This window comes from Myotis myotis, unplaced genomic scaffold (assembly GCF_014108235.1).
Source record: "Myotis myotis isolate mMyoMyo1 unplaced genomic scaffold, mMyoMyo1.p scaffold_m19_p_30, whole genome shotgun sequence".
In the NCBI taxonomy this organism is placed as follows: Eukaryota; Metazoa; Chordata; class Mammalia; order Chiroptera; family Vespertilionidae; genus Myotis; species Myotis myotis.
This window is the reverse complement of record NW_023416336.1, coordinates 2,214,120-2,232,220: the sequence shown is the minus strand read 5'-3', so window position 1 is coordinate 2,232,220 and position 18,101 is coordinate 2,214,120. Positions and strand designations below refer to the sequence as shown.

At 39.5% G+C, this 18,101-nt stretch overlaps 1 protein-coding gene across 7 annotated transcripts in view; it reads right to left on the bottom strand.

Moving 5' to 3' along the window:
• The window catches only part of TMEM131 (transmembrane protein 131), a 203,408-nt gene that overhangs the window by 55,821 nt on the left and 129,486 nt on the right, over positions 1 to 18,101 (bottom strand). For 6 of the 7 annotated variants that reach the window (XM_036302291.1, XM_036302285.1, XM_036302284.1 and 3 more), the window contains 6 exons: positions 12,911 to 13,019; positions 5,003 to 5,111; positions 3,521 to 3,674; positions 3,262 to 3,432; positions 2,136 to 2,246; positions 1,909 to 2,043 (listed from right to left, as the gene is read on the bottom strand). In XM_036302291.1, coding sequence (XP_036158184.1) covers positions 1,909 to 2,043; positions 2,136 to 2,246; positions 3,262 to 3,432; positions 3,521 to 3,674; positions 5,003 to 5,111; positions 12,911 to 13,019 — 789 coding nt within the window. The remainder of the gene's footprint in view (positions 1 to 1,908; positions 2,044 to 2,135; positions 2,247 to 3,261; positions 3,433 to 3,520; positions 3,675 to 5,002; positions 5,112 to 12,910; positions 13,020 to 18,101) is intronic. The other variant, XM_036302288.1, reaches the window with a different exon arrangement.

The following is an 18,101-nucleotide window of genomic DNA, read 5'->3' as shown; positions in this document are numbered from 1 at the left end:
TTATAATGTCTTATAAGGAAACAGTATAATTCAACCATCTGGGATTAGACATGCATACAATTTTACTCGAACTTTACTGTTGGAAGGAACATATTAATGGCTGGTCTCATTATTAAAGTTCTTCAGCATTTTATTTGTATTAGGAATAAAATTTAAGCTGGAGTGACAAATATTACCTCTCATTAACATGTCTTTCTGTTTTAAAAAGAGGCTTTATTTCTGAACCAAACTTAAAACATTATTAATTATTAAAATGTAAACACCCATAAATCCACCATTATTCAGAAATATCCAATTATGCAGCTTGAATGCTACATAGTTGCAATTAGAATACATTATTTAGTAGTTTCCGACTTTTTCATAAATCCTTTTCCAAGTTTCTACAATCATATTTATAATTGTTTGTTTGCTTCAATACTTAATTATAAAATCATGATTTCTTTTATGCATTTGGCTATCTCCAGTTGCTTAGAATCATTAATAATGCTATTAAAAACATCTTCATTCTCACAACTTTTGGCTCGTAAGTAGCTTGCATGGAAAGAATTCTAAGAGAGGTATATATTGCCAAACTGCCCTCTGAAAACACTGTTTTGGGGGAATCTTTCCATTGGTTTTAAAGACAATTTTTAAATCAGTTTTTAAAACTTAAGGCATTCCCTGAAAGTGTATCTGTCCTCAATCTCTGCATTAGGGCATCTGATTTTCCTTTTATAAAACTGCTGCAAGAGGTTCTATCTGCACCTACAGATGCAGTCAGTTTTGGTTCTTCTCATGAGAGGGGATCCTAATTCTGTTCCGAGTAGGTGTAAACTCCAAGTTCCCTTTTTAGCAGTGGGGAGGGCTTAGACCAGTGATTCTCAACCTTCCTAATGCCGCGACCCTTTAATACGCCGGGTACTTGTATGTGAGCGTAACTGCATGTGGGTGGGCCCGCCTGGAGACGGATAGAGGAGTGGTGTCTCGGTTCCTAAGACCATTGAAAATATGTGTTTTCCGATGGTCTTAGGCAACCCCTGTGAAAGGGTCGTTCGACCCACAGGTTGAGAACTTCTGGCTTAGACTAAAACTACTATACCCACTTTCTCTTGTTTTGCGCTTCCAGCCATCTATATTTATAAGACAGAAAAAAGTACATGGGTAGAGATCAAACAATGTTTACCTCTTTGAACTCTTCTAATCAGTGCAGAAAATTGACCAGAACTACTGTATCACTGAACACAGGATTAATTTAGTACCTATGGGACCTTCTCCTGTAATGGCACTTGTATTATAAAAGGACTAGAGGCCCAGTGCATGAAATGTGTGAACTTGCGGGGGTGGAGGGGTGGGGGAGAAGTGTCCCTCAGCCTGGATTGCAGGAGGGCGCAGGCCAGGCTGGGGACCCCACCAGTGTATGATCGGAGCTGGGGAGAGATGCAGGAAGTTGACCAGTCCGGGAGGGACCGCGGGAGGGCTCCAGGGCATGTCTGGCCCGTCTCACTCAGTCCCGATCAGCCGGACCCCAATAGCAAGCTAACCTACCAGCTGGAGCGTCTGCCCCCTGGTGGTCGTGCACATCATAGCGAGCGGTTGAGCGGCCTTAGCGTATCATTAGCATATTATGCTTTGATTGGTTGAACGGACAACCGGACACTTAGCATATTAGGCTTTTATTATATAGGATAATTTAAATTTTGCTTACTACAGAAGTTTTTATGACAAGGTAGAACCCCTTTGGGTTTCAAGTGCTCTCATCATAAAGGGAGGGGCTTGAAGTAAATGACCAATGAGGTCCTTTCAAAACCAAATAACCACTACTATTACGAATCTCATGAAAATATGAGTTGAAGTATGTGACATAGCAATAGTCTTTTGTCTGGCGTTTAGACATACTCTACACTTAAGGAAACAATGAGGTTTACTTACTGATGACTGGTCTGATAGAGAGGATTTTTCTAACTCTGGAAGGCTTGCAATTATTGTCGTTCTATTGCCTCTTTCAGTAGCTATGAGTTCTATTGACAAGCCATCTCCTATGATGTGCCAACTTTTTATAGCCAACTTAAAAAAGAAAAAGATATGAAAGTGATTATTGCAGCACTAGAATAAAATACTTAAATGTGATTTAGAATAAAAAGAGATTTTTTTTTTACCTCAATTGGATTACTGTTTATAATTGCAAACAAAATATTACTCGCTTCTGTAGCACTCAGTACGCCAAAATCTATGAAACGTTCCTCTATTTTGGGGGGTAATACAAAGTACTGAAAAGATATAAAAGAACTAAATTATATGTAGTTATCAAGAAAAAATGGCTACATTAAGATATTCTAAGGTTTCTATATTTCATGTAAATATACATATATACACACATAAAATATGATTAAAAACTTTATATATTGAAAACATTATGAGTAATCGAAATGAAAACACTCCTGGCTTCTACTGAACAGCTTTTCTTCCTCTGAAGGCACATAAAAGCAGCAGAAAGGGAAAGGGAGAGGGTAAGTGGAAAGAGCCCTAGAAGACAGGCAGAGAGCCCTTGGTCTCGGTCACACCACACATCACGAAAGCAGCTACAAATACATAATCATTCAAGCAAAACAAATGAAAGAGCAGAATAATATGAAGATCTCCAGCTCCAATATTCTTACTGATGCCAGCTTTTTGGAGAGCTACATTTCTGTCCTCATTTTCTTTTTCTTTTCCTATCAGTTTCATTTATTTTATAAACCTTTATCAACTGCTTTCAGGACACTGGATTTTTTTTTCTGTCTGATTTTCTGTAGTAGGAAGGCTTATATGCTAAACTTTTGCTTAGATTACTATTCCAACTATGTGTCTTTATCACCTTCCTTTCTTTGTTACTACCTGGTTCTTCTCTTCACCCTGATGCTTCCTAGTCTCTTCCCTACACAGTTCCCTCTTCACCCTCCTTATCCCCTTCCCCCCATTATGAATTTCCCCTGTTTTGTTTGTTTTTAGCTTCCCCATGATGATAACAGTTTAAAAGCAAAATCAAGAGAAAGCAGAATGTGGAGAAGATCTAAGTGGAGACTGTAACTAGAAGATTCAACCGTATCATGAGGGGAGACTGCTGCTGGGAAGGGTAAAAACCCCTTTTCTTAAAGTACAGACGAGGGAGGAATCAGATTTACTTGTAAAGCACAGTAAACGGCAAAATGCAAGGGTGCCTAATAATGGTGACTGCCTAATGATACCTGAAAACACAGAAAACGGGGAAGGGGTTTAAATTTTAAAGGTAGATAACATACTTACATCTAAAAAGCCTGTATATACCCGCACAGGCAAATGAAATTTGGAAGCATTGGTAATGAGTAAAATGTTGTTATCTATGTGTACAGATGATGTGGATGGCATAAAAAAGAGGGTAAAAATGTATCCTGATTCGTTTGGAAGAATTAAGACTGGTTTGCTGAAGTTGTGAACCTAAGAAATGATGGGAGAGAAAAAAACATCTTAGTATCTCCTAGCTGGTAGATCAGTGAAGTTAAAGTACGAAGGGTCCCAGACATACTTTAAACATTGTTTTGGCTTCCTCTGGTAGCAACACATCATGAATGAGGATCGCAAAACTGAAAGTGTTAGTAAGGTAAATTGGCCTTTCCACAGGATCAGCAGGGCTGTCTCGGATGTGAAACAATGTTGCAGCGTGATCAAATCCCAAATAACTATTTGAGACAAAAAAACAACAAAATAAATCATTTTTATTTCCATGTGTTAACTTAAAATCCAAGTTCTTTTGTTGTGAGCAATAATTTATGTTTAGCACTAAGGGGCTGTTATTAGAGAATTAAAACTATAAATATTTTAGTGATTGACCACATGATTTAAAACAAAATGCAAAATATTGACATGTTATATAAAGAACTATTTTCAACTGAATTATATGTAATCAAAAAGTTAAAACCAAGAACATATTAACAGAAAGAGTTGTAAGCTAATAAAAAATGTTTATCATTAAATTATAACCATCTTTGTCCCCACCAAGTTGGATATTAACTTACTGGTTACAGCAGCGATTTTCAACAGGTGTGCCACGAGAATTGTTAAAACATGCAACACCTGATTATTTAGAGGTCAGAGGCACTGACGCCTTTTCCCTTTCAGTGATTCTCAGCCTTCCTAATGCCGCGACCCATTAATACAGTTCCTCATGTTGTGGTGACCCCCAATTTCATTGTTACAAATGGAACATAATTAAAGCATAGTGATTAATCACAAAAACAATACGTAATTATATATGTATTTTCCGATGGTCTTAGGCGACACCTGTGAAAGGGTCGTTCGACCCCCAAAGGGGTCGCGACCCACAGGTTGAGAACCGCTGCCTTAGATTGTAAAAAAAAAAAGACAATAGCCAATACAACAATAGCTACACAACAACAGTGTGAATGAATCAAAATTATACCTATTTTTTTTTCACATCTGCAAAAACAAATTTTTTGGTGTGCCCAGAATTTTAGTAACTAGTTTGTGTGTGCCATGAGATGAAAAAGGTTGAAAATTGCTGGGTTACAGTATAATTAGTAAATGAATTATATATATTATCACCCATTTACAAAAAGTTGTAATTCTAGCACAGTGCATATGAGTTTATTTAAAGGAGTATATATATGATTTTGTTTCAAGTGACAACATACTTTAGTAACAAGCCATGACTATTTCCATGTTACAAAAGGAATTTACAGAAAGGAAACAGTTCAACTGAGTTAAACATTATTTAAAACTCATAGATTCCTTTTTCTATTGCATTACTGAGTCATCAAGACTTTATTTAAGCCCAAATCACATCAACCCATTTACTTTTATCTTTTAAGTAAAATATAAACAATATGTAGTAGACTTTTCTCCTTTATAGTTCAAGTTGTTCTTTTCAACAATAATTCCATGAGTTTATGAGAATTTAGCTACTATGTTTTTGCTAAAGTCAATTAACAGGAAAAGAGAATTTACTGACTAGTAAAAACTTACAAAGCTTATTTAAAGAGAAACTCACCCATCTAATACTTCTGCTTGATATGGTATTTCAAGTTTAGAATAACTTTTTTCCTTTGCTTTAACAGTGATTTTCCCAGAAAACTGAGATGGTTTTTTTGCCTTTGATGCTGAAAGGAAACACACACACAAGAAAATCTGTTACCTTTTGCTACCTCTAAAGAGTTTATACACAGAAGTGTGAGAGTGACTATGTGGACTGAAAAAATATTAAAAGGAAAACTGAGCTTTCAAGTTGAATAGTTTTACAGTATTTTAAATCAAATTATCACATTTTTCATAAAAAATAATGTTTTAATTTTCCTGTAATGGGACAAATAAGGAATTAGCAAATAAACACAATTCGGGAGGATTGAGCTACTGCTCTACAGCCATAAGCTTTGGTTTTGCTTATATTTCTTTCTTTCTTTATTTTTGAAAATTTAAATTCTTTACTGTTGAAAGTATTACATATGTCTCCTCTTCCCCCCATTGACCTCTATTGGCCACTCCTGCCCCCAGCGTTGCTTATATTTATAGCAGGCTTTCTCAGCCTTGGCACCATTGACATTTTATGCCACAGTAACCCTTTGTTGTAGGGTGGGGTGGCTGTCCTGTGCACTGTAGGAAGGTCAGCAGCAAACTGAGCCTCCATTTGCTAAATCAGTAGCACCCCCAGCTGTGACAATCAAGAATGCCTGTAGTACTGCCAAATGTCCCTGGGAGCAAAACTGCCCGACTGAGAGCCACTGGTTTATAGCCACACTGAGAAAGAAACATTACTTGCGTGGCCAGAGTCTTGCTATAAATGCCCATCTCTAAATTCTGTTCTACATAATTCTCGCTGGAATTATAGAAGTAGATTCGGCTGGATCCAACCTGAGTAACTATAGGATGTTCCTTTCACAGCAAATAAAGCCGCCTATCTTTATCCCCTCTGAAGTACTCCAGGAGCGCTTCCACTTAGAAGGATTTACAGGTGGGCTCTGCAATGGGTGCTATCCAACTTCGGCAAAAAAATAAATGAAATAAAATAAAAATAATAATAATAAAAAATATATAAAGGTATGATATACACTGTGTGGCTGGCTATGCACAGATGATGACTTAGATTTTTAAAATCCCTATTAAGCCTCATTTCTTTCTGCTTGCTATTTTAGCCACTCCTGGGTACTTTTAATTTTTCACTATTTATTCTGATCTTAAGTTGATCATAAGGGCCATAATTAAGGCATTTCATGATATCTTATCAAGTTATATTTTAGCAAATAAAGTTTTTAAAAACCTCAAGAAAATTCAGTTAAAAATCCTAAAGAATAGTGACTTGATGAGAAAGATGCTTGCTTGGTAAGTCAACACCATAGAGTTGATATATATGGTGTCTTCTGAAAATATTAAAAGTTAAATAAAACACATATTTCCTGCTGATTTTCACAGCAATCCCAGTGGTATTTTGTGTTGGGATCTGGGGTGGCAGGTAGAATGTTGGAGGGATTGTCCATGATAATAAAAACCACTTTTAATATAGCATTTGCATAGTAACACTTATATCAGACAAAATAGATTTTAAACAAAGGCTATAAGAGACAAATAAGGACATTACATAATGATAAAGGGATCAATCCAGTAACAGACTATAACCTTCATTTATGCACCCAACACAGGAGCACCTAAATATATAAAGCAAATACTGATGGATGTAAAGGGAGAGATTGACAGTAACAGTCATAGTAGGGGATTTTAACATCCCGCTGACATCAAGGGATAGATCTTTCAGACAGAAAATCAACAATGAAATAGCAGCCTTAAATGACACACTAGATCAGATGGATTTAATTGATATCTTCAGAGCATTTCAACCAAAAGGAGAATATACATTCTTTACAAGTACACATGGAATATTTTCTAGGATAGACCACATGTTAGGACACAAAGTAAGTCTTAAATTCAAAAAGATTGAAAGCATATCAAGCATCTTCTCCAACCACAACAGTATGAAACTAGAAATTTATCTCAAGAAAAAAAACTGAAAACACACAAACACCTGGAGGCTAAATAACATGTTACTAAACAATGAATGGGTAAACAATGAGATCAAGGAAGAAATCAAAAGATACCTTGAGAAAAATGAAAATAAAAACACAAGAACAGAAAATCTATGGGGCACAGTGCAAACAGTCCTAAGAGGGAAATTCATAACATTATCGGCCTACCTCAAGAAACAAGAAAAGTCTCAAACAATCTAACCTTATACCTAAAGGAACTAGAAAAAGAACAACAAAAAAAGCCCCAAGTAGAAGGAAGGAAATAATAAAGATCAGAGCAGAAATAAATGAAATGGAGTCTAAAGAAATACAAAAGATCAATAAAACCAAGATCTTCTTCTTTGAAAAGAAAAACAAGACTGACAAGAAACAAAGAGAGAGGACTCAAATAAATAAAATCAGAAATAAAAGAGGAGAAGTAACAACTGACACCACAAAAATGCAAAGGATTATAAGAAAATACTATAAGTATACTAGGGGCCTGGTGCATGAAATTCGTGCACTGGGGGGGGGGGGGGGGGATGCCCCTCAGCCCAGCCTGCACCCTCTCCAATCTGGGACCCCTCAAGGGATGTCTGACTGCTGGTTTAAACCGGCAGTCGGACATCCCTCTCACAATCTGGGACTGCTGGCTCCTAACAGCTCGACTGCCTGCCTGCCTGCCTGCCTGCCCCTAACTGCTTCTGCCTGCCAGCCTCATCACCCCCTAACTACTCCCCTGCCAGCCTGATCAATGCCTAACTGTTCCCCTGCTGGTCCGATTGCTCCCAACTGCCCTCCCCTGCCAGCCCGGTTGCCCCCAACTGCCCTCCCTGCTGGCCCTGTCACCCCCAATTGCCCTCCCTTGCTGGCCTGGTCGCCCCTAACTGCCCTCCCCTGCTGGCCTGGTCCCCCTCAACTGCCCTCCCTCTCCTGCAGGCCTGGTCCCCCCCCAACTGCCCTCCCCTGCAGGCCTGATCACCCACAACTGCCCTCCCCTGCTGGCCATCTTGTGTCCATATGGGGGCGGCCATCTTGTGTGAGGGTGTGATGGTCAATTTGCATATTACCTCTTTATTATATAGGATGCCAACAAATTGGACAATCTAGAAGAAATGGATAAATCCCTAGAAACACACAATCTTTCAAAACTGAATCAAGAAGAAATAAAAGATCTGAACAGACTGATTACAACTAAACAGAAGCAGTAATAATAATAATAAAAAAGAACTCCCAACAAACTAAAGTCCTGGATTGAATGCCTTCACAGGTGAATTTTACCTAATATTCAAAGAAGAACTAACACCTATCCTCCTCAAAGTAGCACAAAAAATTCAAGATGAAGGAAGATTCCTAAGCTCATTTTACAAGGCCAGCATTGTCCTAATCCCAAAACTAGAAAAAGACACTACAAATAAAGAAAATTATAGGTCAATATTTCTGATGAACATGGATGCTAAAATCCTCAACAAAATATTAGCTAACTGAATTCAGTGATACAATAAAAAGATCATACACCATGATCAAGTGGGATTTATTCTTGGGATACAAGGTTGGTATAATATCCACAAATCAATTAACATGATACACATATAAATAAAATGAAGAATAAAAATCATGTGATCACATCAATAGATGCAGACAAAACAGTCTGACAAAATCCAGCACCCATTTATGATAAAAACTCTCAGCAAAGTGGAAATTAAGGGAACATACCTCAACATAAAAAAGGCCATATATGACAAACCCACAGCTAAAATTATACTTAATGGGGAAAAACTAAAAGTGTTTCCCTTGAGATCAGGAACGAGACATAGATGTCTATTTTCACCACTCTTATTCAACATAGTATTGGAAGTACTAGTCATAGCAGTTGGACAAGAAGAAATAAAAGGCATTCAAATTAGAAAGGAAGAAGTAAAACTATCATTATTTGCAGATGACATGATACTGTATATAGAGAACCACAACAATTCCAGCAAAAAACTGCCAGAACTGATAAATGAATTCAGTAAAGTAGTAGGATACAAAATAAATATCCAGAAATCAGTTGCATTTTATACACAAAAAATAACAGTATCCGAAAGGGAAACTGAAAAAACAATCCCTGCTACAATTACAAAAAAACCTAAAATGCCTAAAAATAAACTTAACCAATGAGGCAAAACACCTGTACTCAGAAAATTTAAAGACCGTGAAGAAAGAAACTGAAGAAGATACAAATAAATAGAAGTATATACCTGTGCTCATGGATAGGAAGAATTAACATCATTAAAATTTCCATATTATGCCCTAAACGGTTTGGCTCAGTGGATAGAGCGTCGGCCTGCGGACTGAAAGGTCCCAGGTTCAATTCCGGTCAAGGGCATGTACCTTGGTTGCGGGCACATCCCCAGTGGGGGGTATGCAGGAGGCAGCTGATCGATGTTTCTCTCTCATCGATGTTTCTAACTCTCTGTCCCTCTCCCTTCCTCTCTGTAAAAAATCAATAAAATATATTAAAAAAATTTTCCATATTATCCAAAGTAATCTATAGATTCCACACAATTCCTATTCAAATACCAATGGCATATTTCACAGATCTAAAGCAAATAATCCAAGAATTTATATGGAACCACTGAAAACCCTGAATAATCACAGCAACCTTGAGAAAGAAGAGCAAGGTTGGAGGTATCATACTACCTGATTATCAAACTATACTACAAGGCTACAGGATGATACTGGCATAAAAACAGACACATGGATCAATGGAACAGAATAGCGAGTGCAGAAATAAACCAAGGCCCGTATGGTCAATTAATCAACAACAAAGGAGGCAAGAATAAACAATGGGGTAAAGACAGTCTCTTCAATAAATGGTGTAGACAAAACTGGAAAGATAAATGCAAAAAAATGAAACTAGATCAACTTCTTACACCATATACAAGAATAAACTCAAAATGGATTAAAGATTTAAATGTGAATATCTGAAACCATAAAACATAGGCAAGTAAAATCTCTGTCATTTCAGCAATATTTCTTCTGATATATCTATTTGGGTAAGGGAAACAAAAGAAAAAAATAAACAAATGGACTACATCAAACTAAAACGTTTTTGCACAGCAAAGGAAATCATCAACAAAACCAAAAGACAACCTACTAAATGGGAAAAGATATTCACCAGTGATACATTTTATAAAGAACTGATAATAACTCAACACCAAAAAACAAACAACCCAATTAAAAAATAGGCAGACGACTTGAATAGACACTTTTCTAAACACACAAGAGGCCTGGTGCAGGACATTCCTGCACTGGGGGTGGGGGTGGGGTCCCTCAGCCCAGCCTTCACCCTTTTGCAGTCCAGGAGCCCTTGGGGGATGTCCCACTGATAACTAAGCCACAGTTGGACATCCTTAGCACTGCTGTGGAGGCAGGAGAGGCTCCCGCCACTGCCGCGCTTGCCAGCCCGGCTTCTGGCTGAGCGGTGTTCCCCCTGTGGTAGTGCACTGACCACCAGGGGGCAGCTCCTGTGTTGAGTATCTGCCCCTTGGTGGTCAGTGCACATCATAGCGACCAATTGTTCCGCCATCCGGTCTATTTGCCTATTACCTTTTTATTCTATAGGATTATTATATAGGATAACAGACATATGATGAAATGCACCGATCAAAAAACATAGGGAGAGGGGCCTGGAGATTATTATTTAAGCGAAATAAGCCAGTCAGAGAAAGACAAGCATCACATGATCTTACTTACATGTGGAATCTAATGAACAAAATAAACTGATGAACATAAAAGATCCAGAGACATTGAGGCATGCAATAGACTGACGAATTTCAGAGGGAAGGTAGGGACAGGAAGAGATTAACCAATGAACTTATGTGCATAGCCCATGGACAGACAATAGTGCGGGGAGGCTTGAGGAGGGGACATCCGTAATACTTTCAACAATAAATTTAAAAAGTGAAATAAAACTCCATTACAAAGAGCACATTCTACAGTCCTGGTGCCGACTCTAATATGATTTGACGTATAATTGGAATAGATATTTGCAAGGATCTATAAACATTTTGCAAATATTGACTCATCTTGCTTTCTGAACTAGACTTCTGGACTTTTTATTCATAACATTTTGCTTTAATTCACTGAGGTTCAATGTGGAAAGCATTAAAAAAATAAAACCTCTCCAAATTAAGAAAAAAAAATACTTAGAGTAGCTGAATAGATAACAAGAAACCAACCTTAGAAAAAAAGAGAGAAACCAACTTTAGAATAAAAGACACACAGAGACCGAAAGTAAAGGGATGGAAAAAGATATTTCATACAAATGGAAACAAATAAAAAAAGCTGGGGTAGCAATATTTATATCAGACAGAAATAGACTTTAATAAATATAGCACTTGTGCCTGCAGTGTGGTTCAGTGGTTGAGTGTGGGCCTATGAATGAGGAGGTCACAATTCGATTCCTGGTCAGGGCACATGCTTGGGTTGCAGGCTGGATCCCCAGTTGGGGGCATGCAAGAGGCAGCCGATCAATGATTCTCTCTCACCACTGATGTTTCTCTCTCTCTCTCTCCCTTCCTCTCTCTTAAGTCGACATATAAAGAAATATAGCACTTGCTTTAAACAATGCTTTCCCCCTTTGCCTCTGTATTTAATTTTACACAATTTCTTTAAGCAGCACTTATTTTAGAGCCCATGATCTCAGAAGAACCAACATCGCTGACATTCATTCATCTCAAGAATGGAAACATTTACTGGGTTGCCAGTCCAGGAGCTTGAGGACATGGGAGGCAGGAACAGCACTGCCCTGATGCAGACCTCATTCCTAGGACTTAGTAGGAGGGTGGGTTCTCAGTGCTCTCAGGGGTCAGGAATTACTATTGGCTGCTCTCTTTCTTGGAAAGAAAAGAGAATGTACCTGCTAAAACTGATACTGGTGGTCGTGATTGTGGTATCTTAGCAACACAGAGATAGTTTATCACAGGCTTGGAAATAATTGTGGCATCAAAACCTTCTATAATCCTACTTGACAGCTGGATTATGATAGTCTGCAACATATTTCATCTTGAGCTCCTCTGGAGTTTTCTCTGAGCTCATGGGATGAGGAGACTGAAGGTGGCACCCAGCCAGTGCAGTTGGTCCAAACACTCCTGAGAATCCTCCACGTGCAAGCAGCAAGCATGGTGCTCTCACACTGTGCAGTGTTCCAGCGTTCTGCGACATGCAGAAGGCTACTCAGTGATCAAACACTCTTCTGATGAGGAGCTTAGCTGTAAAATGTGGACTGCGAGCAAACATGGCTTTATCATACAGCCAAAGTTTAAGCTTCAGGGATGCTCACTTTCATGGGCCCCGTAGACACAAGCCTCACTGCAAGTTTCAGTTCTCATTAAATCTAATTACATATAGTTAAGCAGCTATTATGTCACTATTTGAAAAATATTCTAGTAAAGTGGGAAAAAATGAATAAAAACATACTACTCAAATATGGTAGTCGAGGTTGAGTTAACATTTCAAGTATCAAAATATACAGCATAATAATTCTATCACAAAAGTTATTATTTTAGCTTGGGCAGCACTGTATGCTGTGCTTATAAAAGCCAATATATAAAAACATTAGAGAATATTTTTGCTCTCAAATTCAAACATGTTTCCAAAATTCAAATACATTATCACCTAACTATAAAAATTAATGACTTCATAATTAAAACAAAGCATAACTGGGATATAAAGAGGAGAGCCAAGTTTTAATTTAATTCAATTTAATTTAATTCTACTGTATTTGCCAATACTAATTTAGGCTTGTAAAGTTATCTTGCCTTTCATAAGAGTTCTTGATGTTCTCTAAATTAAGATGTTGATACAGAGGCCTTTTGTTTATCAAAATAAGACCACTGTGTTAGAAAAAGTTTAATACTTACCATCAAAACTAATACTTGCAACTTTGGTATATTTACTTTCTGAAGCTTTTAAGGTAATTGGTTTAAAGTGTACCGTTATAGCGTCATTTTGGGGTGTGGGTCGAACACTCTGCAAAGAGAAAAATACAGATAGTAATGCTTTAGTCTAACTGTTCAGTTACATTACACTGGGAAGTATACTGGAAAAGTAAGGCAGAATCAAAATTTTAAAACTTTAACTATGTGGTCCCTTTAAAATGGAGTAAGCCAAACTAATAAAATGTCAAATTAATTTCAGTAGAATATCTTTATGAAATAAAATGATCAAAAGAAAAATGTATGATAGATAAAAATCTAAAGACAAACTAGTATATGGGGTGTTGAGTACATAAAACAGAAAAAAAGGTATTTACTTTTTCAAGTGAATACCTAAGTCATAAATAAGAGAGGGAGACACGAAGATTTATGACAGAGTCGCTCTGAAAGAATCCATAGTGCTAAAATTTGTCATCCTGGCTATATGAAGATGAACAATGAACATGAATTTGGGGGCTGCTGCCCCTTTGGCAGGACGGCGTTGCAGAGCCACTCCTAACGCTGTTTTCTGTGCTCTGGGGTGTGCTGTGCAAGCGAGGTGCTGCTGGCCAGGGGCAGGGTTTCATTCCCAGCTGTGGCACTGAGCAGTGACGTGATCGCAGGAATGTGTAATCGGAAGAGGCCAGAATTCTTTAAACTTAATAAAAAGTAGCTTTTTAACTGATGATTCTCACTGACACGAAGCACTTTTCATTGGAAGGAACTTTAGAGATTCCACCTTCTTTCCCTGTTTAGAGGTGAAGAGAACTGTGCAGTACTGAGTGATGTTTCAGTAGCTAGGCATCAAGAGGCAGAATTGGAAACGAGGGTCCCGACTTGGTCCAGGGCCCTTCTTCACCTGACACCCCATGCCCAAACATGCACTAACATAATCACTACACACTGCTTTCCACTACCTACAGGCAGAGCATCTCTGGCCCTCTGCTGGTAACTCAGTCATCAGTAGGTCTTGACTGGGCCTGGAATCATGGCCCTAAGTAGCTCTGTAGTTTCTGTGCCTGAAATCTTCACAGCTAACGACCGTAACTACCGGTTGCTATGACGCCCACTGTGGCCAGCGAACCAGGCTGATCAGGGTGTGGGACCGGCAGGCCAACCTTACCGCCCGCCCCCCCTGCTGGCCCGCCACTGATCGGACTCTCCCATCCTGATCTAGAGTGGGGCCGACTGGCCAAATGCCCCTCCCTTCCCCCCGCCCCTAATCAGCCTGCCTCACCACGATAGGCCCGCCCCTGATCACACACCCCCGACCCCAATAGGGGGCGGGGCTGGCTGGCCAACCTCCTGCAGTTCCTACCCCCAGCGGGCCACACTCCCCATGGGCCCCCACCACCCTGATTGGCCCACAGTCCCTCTCCCCGGCCAGCCCCGCCCCTGATCACCAACCCCAATAGGGGGTGGGACTAGCCAGCCAACCTCCTGCAGCCCCTCCCCCTGCCCAGCCTCCATCCCCACCCCAATCAGGGGCAGGGCCACTGGCCAACCACCCATGGCCCCTCCCCTAGGCTGCTGGACCCCGATTGGCACCCCCCACCCCATTTGGGGGGTGGGGGGGCGCACCAGTCAATCGCCCTCGGGCCCCTTCCCCCAGCCGGCCTGGCCCTAATCAGCCCCTGATTGGTGTGGGCGGCCAGCCAACCTCCTGCCATCTCCTCCTCTCCACAGGCCCAGCCCTGATCTGCCCTGATTGGGGCTGGGCCTGCTGGACCTCACCTGTGCATGAATTCATGCATTGGGCCTCTAGTATTAATATATGTATTATCAATAAGCTTACTGTAATTAGCAACCACTTAAAGTACAAGTCTCCTCATTCCTTGAAGGGTGTGTGTGTGTGTGTGTGCGTGTGTGTGCAGGCTCAAAGCAGTTTGAACTGTAAGATGAACAAAAACTGGGTAACGTTTCATTTGGTTCCATTACACTGTACTACTATGTTAGTATTTCTTCTGAAGGAAAGGGAAGCAGTACAGGAGCACATGTGACAATCCCACAGTGACCAGTGTGGGACTGAGTAAGCTGCCCATCCACTGTGGGCCTGATTTTTTCCATCTGTAAAACCCTAGGGGTTTGGATTAGATATCTTCCAAGAGTCCATCTAGCTACAATATTTTTTATTCTATTAATTTTGCTGTGTTTTCAAATTAGCCAGTTTCATCCTGCTTTGAGGAGGACTTTTACAAATATGGCTCCAAACTCTCTCACCTGCTTGACTGACTAGGACAGAGCAGCAAGGGGACCGTGACTGTGCCAGGCAAGCTTCTAGACTACACGGAGCACAAACAGCCACAACACTTCTGAGTGCCGTCAGCCTGCAGAGCACCACGTGGGAAACAGCTACACGATGATGTTTATTACAACACAGTCACTGTACATGCTAGGAGCTTAGGATAGCTGGTGAAAAAAACCGTTCTTCTCATATGAAACACCACTGCTAAGGTTTTCCTTACCAGAGAAAAATTTTATACTCAATATTATTACTTTAAAATATGTTGCACTAATAGTTAACAAATATTCAGTTGATGTGTTTTATATAAGTAGTCTGAATTGTTGCCATTCAAAAAACCCCTAAATCAGTTAAAACCCATTTTCCAAGGAAACAAAAACAAAACAAAACCAAACCCTGAAATAGTTGGCTTATACTGGTGGCTTTAAATAAAAAATATGTTATTACTAACTTGTAATAAGCATATTTACACTAACATCAGTTACAGTATCAGTTAATAGCTGCTGCTTATTTAAAGACAACCAAGAAGTGGAAAAAAATGTGGCAAGATTCCGAGGAAAGGCAGGCTCCCCCAGGTTCTAAATAGAGTTCCAGTCTTTTCTCACAGCGCTCGTATCCAACTCTCAAGTGAGACTTAAGGTCCCAGAACTTTCCGAAATTTACAACATTTGAGCAAGCAAGGAAAATAACCTTGCAGTATCTAGTAACTGTATAAAACAGTAACACAACTTTGCTAAGGCTCCTATCAAGTTGATATTGGTAAAACGAATGAGTACACCTGTGACTCTTACTCATCAATTAAATTAGCATGGAAACTTCAGGCAAGTGTTCCTCTTAGAACATCTCAAGCAAACTTACTCCAGATTTTATAACATTAATGTTCCATGAATGTTTTCTAAATATTCCCAAAGTTGCAGTATAGACGATCAATGTCAGGAAGGTGTGACCCGTACATCTTGCCCACTAACAGGTGGGGGACCTGTATTTGGAGTTGCTTGCTTCAACAGTCCTCTATCTATAAAGATAATTCAGAGACTGAATTCCCTGAAGGGAAATTAAAAAACACACACAACCCTGCCTAGACTATCCTGAAAGCTACATATTTGTGAAATGGAGGAGGGCAGAGGCCCTCCTAAAATGCATCAATTTTGAAGTCCGGCTTATTACGCAGAAAAATACAGGAAAAGCCTTAGGAAGCTCTCATAAAACTCACTGGATCATCTTCTGGCTGGTAAGGTAAGAAGTCTTAAGCTACCACCATCTCAAGTGGACCACTGCAAAAGATTTCTAATATTCTGGAGTTCATTCTCTACAGAGTAGCTACTGTGACCTTTTACAACACATAAATGCTTAAAATTCTGTAATTTCTCACTGCACTTTAAAATCTTAACACACCACAGAGCCCCAGCAGCCCTGTGACTCTCCTGCCCTCACCTTTTACATTCAACCTTTGCACCTCCCATGACATCTAAAGGTGTTCCTGCCTCATGCCCTTGTACTTGCCACTATCTGTGCTGGGAACACTTGTCTACCGATTTTTCTTATGGGTGCCTACTTCTTAATCCTCAGTTATGACCACAAATGTCAGCTCAAGTGACAACCCTATCTGAACCATCCCCTACCCTCACATGCCATTCTGCTTCTTTCTTTCTTAGAACTGGGCTTGATCTACAATGATGTTGTATAACTTTGGTGGTCTGATTCACTGTTGTATTCTCAGTACTCAGCACAGGAGGTGGCATATAATTGATGTTCATAAAATATTTATTGATGAAGAAATAATGAGGAAATAACACAAATCTACCCAAACACTTGGCTGGTTGTAGACTTTGGATATTAGAAAAAATACATACAAAGGCAGATACAGACGAGATATACAGATATATATATATATATATATATATATATATATATATATATATAATCAATCAATCGGTTTATATTTATTTCTTTTTTTCATTATTATTTTTTTACTCCTCACCCAAGGATATTTTTCCGTTGATTTTTTAGAGAGAGTGAAAGAGAGAAGGAAAGGCAGAGAGAACTATTGATGTGAGAGAAACACATTGATTGGTTCCTCTTGTACACACCTTGACCAGGGCCTGGGTCAGGGAGGAGCCTGCAACCAAGGTACATGCCCTTGACCGGAATCGAACTTGGGACCCTTTGGTCTGCAGACCGACACTTTATCCACTGAACCAAACTAGCTAGGGCAGATCAATAGGTTTTTAATAGAATACCAATTTGAAATTAAAATGATATATTCATACAGACTTAAATGTCATTATATGCCTTATATACTTTCATGTAATTTCTGAGTTTTTAGTTGAATAAGTCACTTAAAAAAAATGCTCTCACTTGGCACTCTCCCTCCAGGGAGCACACCTGTGCCATTCCCATCTCCCTCTCCTTCCCCCAGAGGCACTACCCCCTACCCTCTTAGGGACATGAGACTTGCAACCATGGGAGCAGTGGGCAGTGGCAGCTTTTCCCGGGCTAACCTCCTGAACTTGTCTCCAAGGCCCCTTCTTCTCTGACTTCCCAGATGAGCCAAGGCAGCCCAGCCTAGGCTCCTCTGTTGCTTCTTCTATGTCCTTCCTATGTATGTTTTTGCTGTGGCCAATAAATTCTTGCTTGCTTTCCTATACTTTGTTTCAATAATAATAATAATAATAATAATAATAATAATAATAATAGTCTAATATGCTAAGCGTCTGGTTGTCCATTCAACCAACCAAAGCATAATATGCTAATGATATGCTAAAGCCGCTCAACCGCTTGCTATGATGTGCACTGACCACTAGGGGGCAGAGTCAACCAGTCGCCATGATATGCACTGACCACCAGGGGGCAGACGCTCTGACAGGTAGGTTAGCTTGCTGCTGGGGTCTGACT